Consider the following 11883-nt stretch of genomic DNA (forward strand, 5'->3'; position numbering starts at 1 on the left):
CTCCCACCCCCATGTGCCCCCACTTGCCTGTGCATCCTTCCCCTGCTCATTCACAAGCCACTGCCTGCACTCACAGCTGCCTTTATCACCAACATGCTTTTTTCTGGATGGTGCTGGGTACAGCTGGGAGTGCCCCTGTCATGGCCACCAGAAGTGCCCCTGTTGTGTACCACTCACATACATTTTCCTGGCAGTGTATGCAGTTGGGATAGTGGGTAAAAAAGCACTTGCAAGCAGGTAGGAGAAGGCTATAAGTGTGAGCACCAGAGTGTGTGTGTTGGGGGGGATTGGCAGCAATGGACCCTGTCAGAAGCTTTGGACCCTGGACTAGGGTTGCTAACCTCCAAGTGGGGCCTGGAAATCTCCAGAAATTATGTGATCTCTAGGCTATACAGATCAGTTCCAATGGAGAAAATGGCTACCTTGGAGGATGGATCATATGGCATTATACCCCGTGGAGTTCCCTCTTATCCCCAAACCAGGGCTTTTTTTGTAGCAGGAACTCCTTTGCATATTAGGCCACACACCCCTGATGTAGCCAATCCTGGAGCTTACAGTAGGCCCTGTACTAAGGGCTCTGTAAGCTCTTGGAGAATTGGCTACATCAGGGGTGTGTAGTCTAATATGCAAAGCAGCTCCAGCTACAAAAAAACCCCACCCCAAAGCATGCCTGCCCCAGACTCCACCTCCAAATCTCAGTTATCTCCAGGAATTTCCCAACCCAGAGTTGGTAACCCTAGCCCTGGCAGATCCATCTCAGGGTATGACGGTGCCTGCCCTGTGCACAGATCCACTTCTGTGGCCAAAGAACTTCAATGATTTCTAAGCGGGTCATCTCTCTGGTGGTCAATGGAAATCCTTGGGCAGACTGGATGTTCTCATGCAGGCAATCTACACACACAGTTTGCTTTGGAATGCTCGATAATAATGTCATCTTGGCAAAGTAATCTTTTCGCACAGGTCCTGGGCTGCAAATGTCCACTAACACACACACACACACACAAAGGAAAGACCTTAAGGTATAAAAGGTCAAAGAGGTAATTACAAAGTAATCAAAATTGGTCTGTGACTCAACACTTCCCACAAAGTCTGGGAATATGCTGAGCCCATGTTTATGTAAAAACAGGGGTTTGAAGCCACTAGTGGGATAGCAGATTCCCCAAACCATGCCTTCCTTGGTGGTGGGGAGAGGGAGGAAAACAGCCCTGTAAGCATGTTGACTTTAGTCACTCGGAAGTTGTAACTTGTCTCAGAGAGGTGACTCACTCATCCAGGTCTATAAAAGTCAAACCGTTTAGGAGGCTAAACCATCAGAGTTCCAAAACCTTTGAATCCATCCAGCATGATGCACCCAATCTCTGCCGCTGCCTGCTTTCTCTTGCTTGGTTTATCAGTGTGTTACAGGCTGCCTTTTTCAGATGAAGACGACAGTGATGAGTTCACAAAGGAAGATCTTACATTTGCAGAGGTACAACTTAAGTCTCTTGTATATATTCTTCTCCTCTTGCCTCTGCTTTTCTTCCTCTTCTTCTCTTGCTTTCCTCTATACTGAAATGTATCTTCTGGGCATAGAACTGCCTTTTTGCTTTAAGTACCCTGCACATTCTTGGAAATAATACTTATAATGATATTACTATTTTGCATTTTTTCATTTATGTATTGCACTGTTTTATTGCATTCTTTTGTTGCATTATTGCAATGTTTTATTTTTTGTTGCATTTTGTTGCATTATTGTATCGATTACGTATTGCACTGTCTTATTGCATTGTTCAGAGAGCCAGTTTGGTGTAGTGGTTAAGTGTGTGGACTCTTATCTGGGAGAACCGGGTTTGATTCCCCACCCTTCCACTTGCACCTGCTGGAATGGCCTTGGGTTAGCCATAGCTATCGTAGGACTTGTCCTTGAAAGGGCAGCTGCTGTGAGAGCCTCTCAGCCCCACCCACCTCACAGGGTGTCTGTTGTGGGGGGAGAAGACATGGGAGATTGTAAGCCGCTCTGAGTCTCTGATTCAGAGAGAAGGGCGGGATATAAATCTGCAATTCTTCTTCTTCTTCTGTATTCTACTGTTTTCATTGCTCTTCTCATTCTGTAATCTGCCTTGAGTCTCAATGAGAAAGTGGGACTATAAAAGTAAGTAAATAACACAGCCATGTTACTGCACCATTAGTTGAAGAAATTACTGTTCTTTTCTTCTCCCCAGCGCTACCTAAAGGCTCATTACAATCTCCAGTCCAATCCTTCGGGCCTGCTGAAGAAGTCTGCCAATTCATTGGCATCCAAACTTCGAGAGATGCAAGCGTTCTTTGGACTGGAGGTGACGGGCAAGCTTGACGAAGAAACCTTTGAGCTGATGCAAGAGCCGAGGTGTGGCGTCCCTGATGTGGGGGAATACAATTTCTTTCCTCGAAATCTGAAGTGGTCCCACACTAATTTAACATACAGGTAAACTATGGTTGATTCCAAATCTTTTGTGTTGATGTATGCCTGACCATGCCGGTACAGCAGACTTGCAGTGCTATATTTTGAGAGGCTGGGGTTGGCTCATGCTTCAGTATGTACTTCTAAGTATGTAAAAGAAACTGCCTTATGCAGTCTGATCTGTGTTGGGTCTGTCTCTAAGTACTTCAGAAGCAACAGCTTTGCACAGGTCTTCCTTTACAAAGATAGCCAGTTTGGTATTGTTGTTAAGTGTGTGGACTCTTATCTGGGAAAACTGGGTTTGATTCCTCACCCCTCCATATGCACCTGCTGAGAGACCTTGAGTCAGTCACAGTTCTTGAAAGAGCTGCTCTTTCAAGAGTAGTTCTCAAAAGAGCTCTCTCAGCCCCACCTACCTCACAGGGTGTCTGTTGTGGGGAGAGAAAGGGAAATGATATTGTAAACAGCTCTGAGACTCTGAGTGAAGTGTGGGATGTAAAGCCAATGTGTCAGCGGTTGGGTTAGGATGGAGTGGAACGTGTATCAGTATGCACCCAAAAGGGAAACAAAAATAAGGTGTTCAATAACTTGCTGCTGAATCAACCACCAGAATCCTGAGGTAAAACTGTGTTGCTCTATATTTAATACTGTACATTGCTCACCTCAGTGCAATTTAGTGCACTCAGTGGCAGCAGTGCAATTTAGATGCGCAAGAACTAGAAAGGAAATCATGACAACATCAATGAAAATTAATTCTAAGTAGGATCAAGATGCTAGTCTGACTGAATCAGTGGGGCTTGAATGGCTTTAAACTTTGTATGGATTATATTGTGTATGTGTGTAAAGTGCTGTTGAGTCACAGCTGACTTATAGCACTAGCAAAAGGCTTTCAGGGTAAGTGAGAAGCAGATGTGGTTTGCCATTGCCTTCTCCTGCAGAGTCTTCCTTGGTGGTCTTCTTTTCAATACTGACTCTGCTTAGTTTCCAAGATCTGACAAGATCAGGGTATACCATACTGCCTCCCTTTCCTGTATCCTTTTATTCAGGGCCATAGCCAGGGTTTTAAAAGTAAGGGGGCACCCTTTTCCATCCACTGTGGGGCTTGCTGCTTCTCAGAAGCTTTCTGGGGTAGGAGCAAAAACTGGAGGCTCTGAAAGTGGTCAAGTCAAGGCAGACAACCCTAAAACTTTGGAATCAAGAAGGGACTGAATCTTGTGTACAAGCAGGGGGGTTCCTTCCAGCTCCCTCTCCCCCATCCCGATGCTTTGCAGCCAGCAGCTCCATCCATACTCCCTTCGCCAGCCCAATCCATGCAGCTCCCTCCATCTCCCTCCTTTTTGCCTGCTGCTTTTGCTGCTACAGTGCACTGTGCCCTGCTCAGGTCCCCTGGCTCCGACTGCTGCTAACGATGCTTTGTTGGCTCAGTCATGGCAAAAAGGAAAAAGCAGGCTGTGCCCCAAAGGGCCACCTGGGAGTTGGGGGGCCCCTGCCTTGAAGTCAGGGGGTAGTGCCCCCACAGGCTCCCCTGTGGCTATGGGCCTACTTTTACCGCTATGCATTTTTAAAAGGAAATTAATATGTTATAATTCCTCATTTTGTAATGGAAAAACCACACCCCTGTTTGATAAACTGAGAGTGGAGAAAGATTTATTGCCTTGGGATCATTATCCTAGGAGCATATGGCATTATATGACTCTACAAAAAATCAATTCAAGATATGACTTTTGTTTGTCAGGATTGTAAATTACACCCCAGATCTGACCAAGGCTGAAGTGGACAAAGCGTTCAAAAAGGCTTTCAAAGTGTGGTCTGATGTGACACCCCTCAACTTCACCAGAATCCGCAGTGGCACTGCTGACATCATGATCTCCTTTGGAAGGCGAGGTAACGAGAGAGAAAGTGCTGTGCTTTGTTGTGCCATCTCTTGTGCGGCTTATCAGTAAGAAATACTAATAGTTTTGATTGATTTTCCCAATGGTTGCAGAGCACGGTGACTTCTATCCCTTTGATGGACCTTCTGGATTACTGGCTCATGCTTTCCCTCCAGGACCAAAAGTTGGAGGAGATGCTCATTTTGATGAAGATGAACTCTGGTCAACAGATTCTAAAGGTGATATGCTTTAAAGATCATTTCTACTGAGGCAATGAAAGCGGTTGTTTCTAAAGGAACAGCCCAGGTGGGCACCTTTATAATGGAATAGGATCATAGTCCACTCCAGTGATTACCGGTGGCATCACCTGCTTCTTTTGCATCCCCTTATTACATTGTCTGTAGTATGCATTGCCTGAGGTAATTTGTTGTTTGCAGCATCTTTTAATTCTGTACTATCACATTATTCATTGTCAGGGCTGGCCCCGCCACTAGACAAACTAGCGATTACCTAGGGCACTGGCCTTCTGGGGGTACCCAATTGGGTGTCCCCATGTGACTTAGTGACATTATCAGTGGGGGGGGGGGACCAGAAGTTAGCTTTGACTAGGGTGCTAGACAGTCTAGGACCAGCCCTATGACTGCATTGGTATAAAGATAAATGTATTTGTACTTTCAAGGCCTAAAGGCGTGAAAATAAATAATTACATTTTAATTTTTTCTTATTAATGAAAAAAACAAAAAAAACCCTGGGCCTTAAAAGTTGTATAGGCATGATTTATACCTTCATGGGCTGCTCGTACCATAATAACATCAATATTAAAATTATTTTTGATATAATTTTAAACATTTCAACATATTTTTCAAATATTCAACATATTTAGGCAAAATTTAATTGATTTTTCATGGGCTCTACAAGTTCATTTTTTCTTCTGCTTTTAAAAGAAATTAAAACATTTTTATGGGCCCCTAAAAGTATTGTGGGCTCTAGGCACTGTGCCTTCTATGTCTTATTGAAAATAATGGGCTATCAACAAACAAAACCAAATTCCGCATAAAGTCAGGGGGATACAGTTAAGCCAGCAAATTGATTAGCAAGCCAAGTCTCCTTTTTTGCCGTAATGGGAAGTGATCAATAACTGTTCACATTAATAACCACACCAATAGTAACTATACAGGGTATTATTGCTTGATGTTCATTTCTCATAACAATCTAAATTAAGTAATAACCGATGCCTGGGCCTTATTCAGGTGAGTAGCCTGTTGGTATTCATATTTACTTGGAAGTCAGTTCCATTGAATTCAGCGGTGCATAAGTGTGCTTGCGGATGAAAGCTTATATCTTGAATAAAACAATTTTGGCCTAAAAGGTGCCTCTGTACTCAAACTTTGTCCTGTATAGAGGATTGCAACCTTAGTTTGACTGATTTTAGTGGGATTAAAACATGCCCAAGTAGATCCTGGAAAGCTAATCTTAGACAACAGATAATATTTCCTATCTCAGATAATATTTCCCATTGCAGTGTACAGGGAACTGTGGTAAATAATGTTAATGTTTTCCTATTTTAACATACATCCAAAGAGAGAGAGAGGGCAGTTATTGGGGGGGGGGGGACCACCCCAGAATAAAGCAATACTTCAATATCAATTTTTGTTGCTTCATTAGCAATATGGGTGTGCTGTTTTCTAGGCTACAACCTGTTCCTTGTTGCTGCCCATGAATTTGGCCATTCCTTGGGACTTGAGCATTCCAGAGACCCAGGAGCTCTGATGTACCCCGTGTACACCTACACAGGCAACACTGGCTTTGTACTTCCAGATGATGATGTACAAGGAATTCAGACTCTCTATGGTAGGTCTTTTTGCCTTTCTGCCCTTTCCTTGATTTACATAAGTATTATCCTGTGGTGGAACTTGTGGGTAGCATATTTCCTCTGCATATGATGCAAGAAAGCCATTATAAGAACTTGTGTGTACATAAAATCATAGGTTTCGTATATATGCTGAAACAGAGCAGATTCACCACCTACCACCAACACAGAGGCTATTTGATCCATATATTAACTTCATTGATGTGCTATGTAGGGTTGCCAGGTCTGTGTTGGAAAATATCTGGAAGTTTGGGGGGTGGATCCAGGAGAGGGCTGGGTCTGGGGAGGGAGGAGCCTCAGCATGATTCAAAGCCATAAAGGACACCTTGCAAAGCAGCCATTTTCTCAGGGAAACTGATTTCAGCCAGCAGGAGATCAGCTGTAAAAGTGGGAGATCTCCAGGCCCCACCTGGAGGCTGGCAACCTTAGTATCATGCTATATGGTAAATAGGGGGATCACATTTTGGAATGGTTCTGACATTTAGGGGGAGGTAACTACAACTCCACATGGGGAAATAGCATATATAGGAAAATCTAATCTATAACCCTAGTTTTCTATTGCCAGAGAGACTTTTATAAAGAAGAAAATTCAAAAATTCACATATCTCTCCAGCTTGGGATTGATACAGTCCCAGAAAATCCATGCCACCTTTCCTTCCAGTTTTGTTATATGTGCTGCTGAAGTGAGCACCTGATTTATCTGAATGTGTAGCTGAGCCTTAAGATTCATGCTTCAGCCTTGGGAAGTCACTAACTGTTGAAAGCTGTTTGTACCACCTGTATCTTTATACATACTGGGGGGAAAGGAAATAATACATTAGGCATTCACAATCTCCATTTTTTTGCCTAGGTGGTTTTTAAAATTTGTTTTAGGGTTGCCAACTTCGGATGGGAAATTCCAAGTGAATTCCTGGGGTGGAGCTTGAGGTGGAGCCTGGAGAAGGGCGGGTTTGGGGAGGGGACCAAACTCAGAGGGAGTACAATGCCATTCACTCTCTAAAGCGGCCATTTTCTCCATCAGAACTGACCTCTATCATCTGGAGATCAACTGTAATTCCATGAGATCTCCAGACCCTACCTGGAGCTTAGCAACTCTATCGATCATCCTATAGCATTGAACAAATGTATCAGGATGCTTCAAATATACAGCTTTAGCCTGGAAAAAGGCATTTACAACACATTTTACAATTTATTGGCACAGGTAAAGGAGACCATGATCCTCACCCTGATCACCCCAAAACACCTGAGAAATGTGATGCAAATTTGGCTCTGGATGCAATAACTGAACTTCGAGGAGAAACAATGATCTTCAAGGACAGGTGAGATGCGAATGAAACAGTTGGTTTATGTACATTACTCTGAGCTGGAGAGAGAGAGAGTTTTGATCAGGGGTGGCCAAACTGTGGCTCGGGAGCCACATGTGGCTCTTTCACACATATTGTGTGGCTCTTGAAGAACCCAACATCCCACAGGCCAGCTTGGAGAAGGCATTTCTCTCTTCAAATCACTTCTCCAAGCCAAGCCAGCCACTGACTTGGAGAATGCATTTAAAGTCAAAGCTGCTTTCTTTCTACCTCTCCTTCCCCCCATCTATTTTCCTTCCTTCCTTCCTTCCTTCCTTCCTTCCTTCCTTCCTTCCTTCCTTCCTTCCTTCCTTCCTTCCTTCCTTCCTTCCTTCCTTCCTTCCTTCCTTCCTTCCACACACACACTGGTGGCAGAAGTGCATTGGTGGAAATAGAGTATAGCATCCAACACTTGATAAAAGTGTTGTGATAAATTATGATGCTGAACTGCTGAAGTACAGACCTGCACGAGTTAAGTCATCATACAAAATGCAGCTTGTTATTAATCATCTGTGTAGTTTTGCTAGCAGTTTGATACCCCCACCCTGGTCTCTACTGCCTGCCTAGACATGCAAAAAAAGGGAGGGTATCAATCCATAGCCAGTGGGGAACATTCAGTTTGGTGGGTTCCAGCCTGTTCAAGTGCCAGATATGATAGTCATTCATTCCATAGACCACGGTTGCCATGGTTGCCATGGTTTTTTACCAAAAATGTTATTCTTTTTATTCTTTTTTTACCAAAAATGTTATTCTTCCTATAACAGATTCTTCTGGCGCATGCATCCTCAGATGATTGAGGCAGAGTTGGTACAAATTAAATCATTTTGGCCGGAAATGCCAGCCAAGATTGATGCTGCCTATGAGCACCCTGTCGATGACCACGTGCTGCTTTTTAGGGGTAAGTTTTCTGCAGAGAGTAGAAAAGAAGAGCAACAAATGACCCATTCTCTCTTTGTGATGTGCTGCTGGAGTAAAGTGGTGACAACAGCAGCAGATGGACAACGTAGTTCTAACCAGAGTGCACCCCTTAAAATCCTCGAACATGGGCTTAGAAGGGTGAAAATCAGATTATGGTTTCACTTTATAATAATAATAATACCTTTTATTTATATCCCGCCCTCCCCGCCGAAGCAGGCTCAAGGCGGCTTTGAAAGTCTTAGTTTGAATCTGGCTTGGAGAAGTGAGTTAAAGAGAGAAATGCCTTCTCCAAGCTGGCCGATAGGACGTTGGGGGCTTCAGGAGCCATACAATATGTGTAGAAGAGCCACATGTGGCTCCTGAGCCACAGTTTGGCCACCCCTGGGATAGATATTTGATTGCAACTCTTTTCTTCACTAATTTTGTCCTCACTTAACAACTGTAGGATAAAAGGCCCTCAGTTTTATTTTAGAGAATGGGAACAGAGGCTGAGAAAGTAACACATTTTCTGACCACTTTGTTGAACTGCAGTTTTGAACCCAGCTTGTCTAATATATGATTCACACTTACTTTCAGGCAGGAGATTCTGGGCATTGAAGGGATACGACATAGTAGAAGGCTATCCCAAAAAACTTTCAGAATTGGGATTCCCAAGGTCCGTGAAGACAATAGATGCAGCTGTCCATATCAGCGACACCGGCAAAACTCTCTTTTTCACTGGTGAAAAATACTGGAGGTATGCTAAAGATTCTATCTGCTTGATAGAGCTGCTCAGTCAGTGACCTGACCTGCTTTTCTCTTGCTTGTTCTTGATGACATATTTTAATGTTTGGCTTTGTAAATTTCTGAAATATCCAATTTTTTTTATCAATGAGATGTATGGCAATAGCACATATGTGATTTCTGGATTTACTTTTAATTTATGCTCTATCAGAATGACACAGTGCAACTTAAAGAGATTAAAGTCATTCGGCATAGAAGGATTTGTTTAGCATTGCATTGAGTCCCTCTTCTTCTCAACCTAGCCAACATCACAGGTGTCTTGTTAGGTTAAAATGGGGAAGAGAGAGCCAGACATGCTATATTGAGGTCAGTGGACAAAGGGTGGAGATAAATGGGTAACAATAAAACGTGTGTGGGTCTGGGGAGAGGCTGTTCCTCAGTGGTAAAGCATCTGCTTTGTATGCAGAAAGTTCCACAATCCATCTCTGTCATCTACAGTAAAAAAGGGAATATAAAAGACCTCCCAACATCCTCTAGATGATACTGATCTCAATAGGTCAAGGTTCTGATTCAGTATAAAGCAGATTCATGTGTTGTGAGATTTACTTTTGTGTGAAGTACACATGAACACATGAACCTGCCTTACACTAAGGCAAGACTGTTGGTCCACCAAGGTCAATATTGTCTTCTCAGATTGGCAGCTGTTCTCCAAGGTCTTAGTCAGTGGTCTCTCTTATCACCTCCTTCCTCATCCTTTCCACTGGAGATGCCAGGGATTGAACCTGGAACCTTCTGCATGCTAAGCAGATGCTCTGCATCTGAGCCACAGCCCCTCCACAAGGTACAGAAAGGCACAGCCCTTTCGGTAATGCAGTTTCCTGCCCAAAGAGATGTGTCATTCCATTGTGTGAGTGTGGCTACTAAATACCAACTTTTCTTTCCAGGCAGATGTTTATGGGCTGATTATATACACATTTTTTTAAAAAGCTTGGTGCAGTTGACATGTATTTCTGGTTTCGTGATTCTTTTAAAATTTTATGCTGTGAGAGTGTGTTTTATTATTGTAAACTGTACATGTGTACTTTTTGGAGCGGGATTGCAAACATGTAGAAACTGCAAATAAATACATTTACTTTCCTCTCTCTTCCGCATAGGTATGATGAACAAAACCAAGTTATGGACAAAGGCTACCCTAGAATAACAGAGGAAGACTTTCCAGGGATTGGCAACCGAGTAGATGCAGCCTACCAGAAAAATGGTGTGTATTTTCATCTTTTCCCCATGCTGCTAAGAAGAAGAAAGGGGAAGGCTTATGGCTAGAGGAGGGGCTGTGGCTCAATGGTACAACATCTACTGAACATACAGGAAGTCCCAGGTTCAATCCCTGACATCTGCAATTACTGGATCTAGCAGTAGATGATGTGAAAGACGTCTGCCTGGGACCCTGGAGAGCTGTTGCCAGTCTGAGTCAACAATACTGACCTTGATGGACCGATGGTCTGATTCAGTACAAGGCAGCTTCACGTGTGCTCAATGTTGTTAGGCCAATTAATAGACCTATACTAAGCACATGTACTTAATCACTAAGGAAACAAGCAGCATTTATCCAATAGATAGTGATTGCACCTACAGTTTTAGTTAATTCTAATAGAGACCAAGCACCCATGAACTCAGTGGGACTTACTTTTGAGCAAACATGCCTAGAATTGAGCTTTGTATTTACCTGAAACCCACGTGGTTTAAATTAATCCCAGTGAATTCATTCCACCCTTTCAATAGGACTTAATCTTAACCATTTGATTGGAGCCAGTGTGTGTGTTTATAACAGCAGCATTAAGCAACTACAGATCTAGGAGCAGAACTTGCGTTTTCTTGGCTAGATCCTAATACAGCCCTCATAGAACCCAATGATGTGCCGTGTTCTTTCTGACAGCTTTAAAAGCATTGTCCAACTCCTGATCTAATGCTACTTACAGGAATGTAAAGTTTTCAAGAAACTAAATAACTATATAGTATTAATATATACACATGCTGGCTGGGCAGCAGTGGGAAAAGATCCTCTCAATGCAAGCTTACATAACTTGTGACTCCCCAAGCTGAGCAGAATGTATGTCATAATTCATAGCCCATGTCCTGTTTATGTTGCTTGCTTGTGACTGGGAAAAGAACAGGGTTGCCAAACCACACGGCTGGCTGCCAAAGATGTAGCTGGTGGGCTACGTTTTGGAGACTGAGTGAATCAGCTGCCTACTCTAGTCCTTAGATCAACAAACCCGATATTGCCTTTTTAAAATATGAAATCAATACTATTAACAAAACCAATGGAAATGACACACTGCTGCGGTTTCCTCACACTGGTCTTCTTTTCCCTCAGGTTATATATATTTTTTCAGTGGACCACTACAGTTTGAATACAGCATCTGGAGTGAAAGACTTACTCGGGTCATGAACACAAATTCAATTTTCTACTGCTGAGCTGTGGAGCCTATATAGAGGAATGCTGGGGGGCTAGGGTAGAACCTTTTGTCTTTTTTAACCCAGAAGCTTGATTCTGTGAATAAGCTCTGGTCATTGTTGTCAAATGTATGCTGTATATATGGGACTGTACAGTGCAACATACATCAGTCTGGAACTGAATTAAATTAAAAAGGGGTATAATGAGCATAACTATTTTGAGGGGCATTACAGTATTTAAAAGTCAAAAGAGGTCAGTGTTCCTATCAAATGCTGAAGGGAGCA

At 43.0% G+C, this 11883-nt stretch overlaps 1 protein-coding gene across 1 annotated transcript; it reads left to right on the top strand.

Moving 5' to 3' along the window:
• The first annotated feature begins 1303 nt into the window (after positions 1-1303).
• Positions 1304-11619, top strand: LOC132568762 (collagenase 3-like). Its single transcript, XM_060234886.1, has 10 exons — positions 1304-1468; positions 2202-2443; positions 4155-4303; positions 4404-4529; positions 5980-6141; positions 7362-7479; positions 8268-8401; positions 8998-9157; positions 10299-10402; positions 11519-11619. The coding sequence occupies exons 1-10, from the start codon at positions 1343-1345 to the stop codon at positions 11617-11619; spliced, it is 1422 nt and encodes a 473-aa protein (XP_060090869.1). The 5' UTR covers positions 1304-1342.
• Positions 11620-11883: the final 264 nt, after the last annotated feature.

Source organism: Heteronotia binoei, chromosome 3 (assembly GCF_032191835.1).
Source record: "Heteronotia binoei isolate CCM8104 ecotype False Entrance Well chromosome 3, APGP_CSIRO_Hbin_v1, whole genome shotgun sequence".
Taxonomy (NCBI): Eukaryota; Metazoa; Chordata; class Lepidosauria; order Squamata; family Gekkonidae; genus Heteronotia; species Heteronotia binoei.

What these genes read in the sequence shown, in the direction of transcription:
- LOC132568762 (XM_060234886.1), top strand. Translation starts at nt 1,343, where the DNA reads ATGATGCACCCAATCTCTGCCGCTGCCTGCTTTCTCTTGCTTGGTTTA. An exon ending in AAGATCTTACATTTGCAGAG is followed by an intron (nt 1,469 to 2,201) that starts GTACAACTTAAG and finishes TCTTCTCCCCAG; the next exon opens with CGCTACCTAAAGGCTCATTA. An exon ending in CACACTAATTTAACATACAG is followed by an intron (nt 2,444 to 4,154) that starts GTAAACTATGGT and finishes TTTGTTTGTCAG; the next exon opens with GATTGTAAATTACACCCCAG.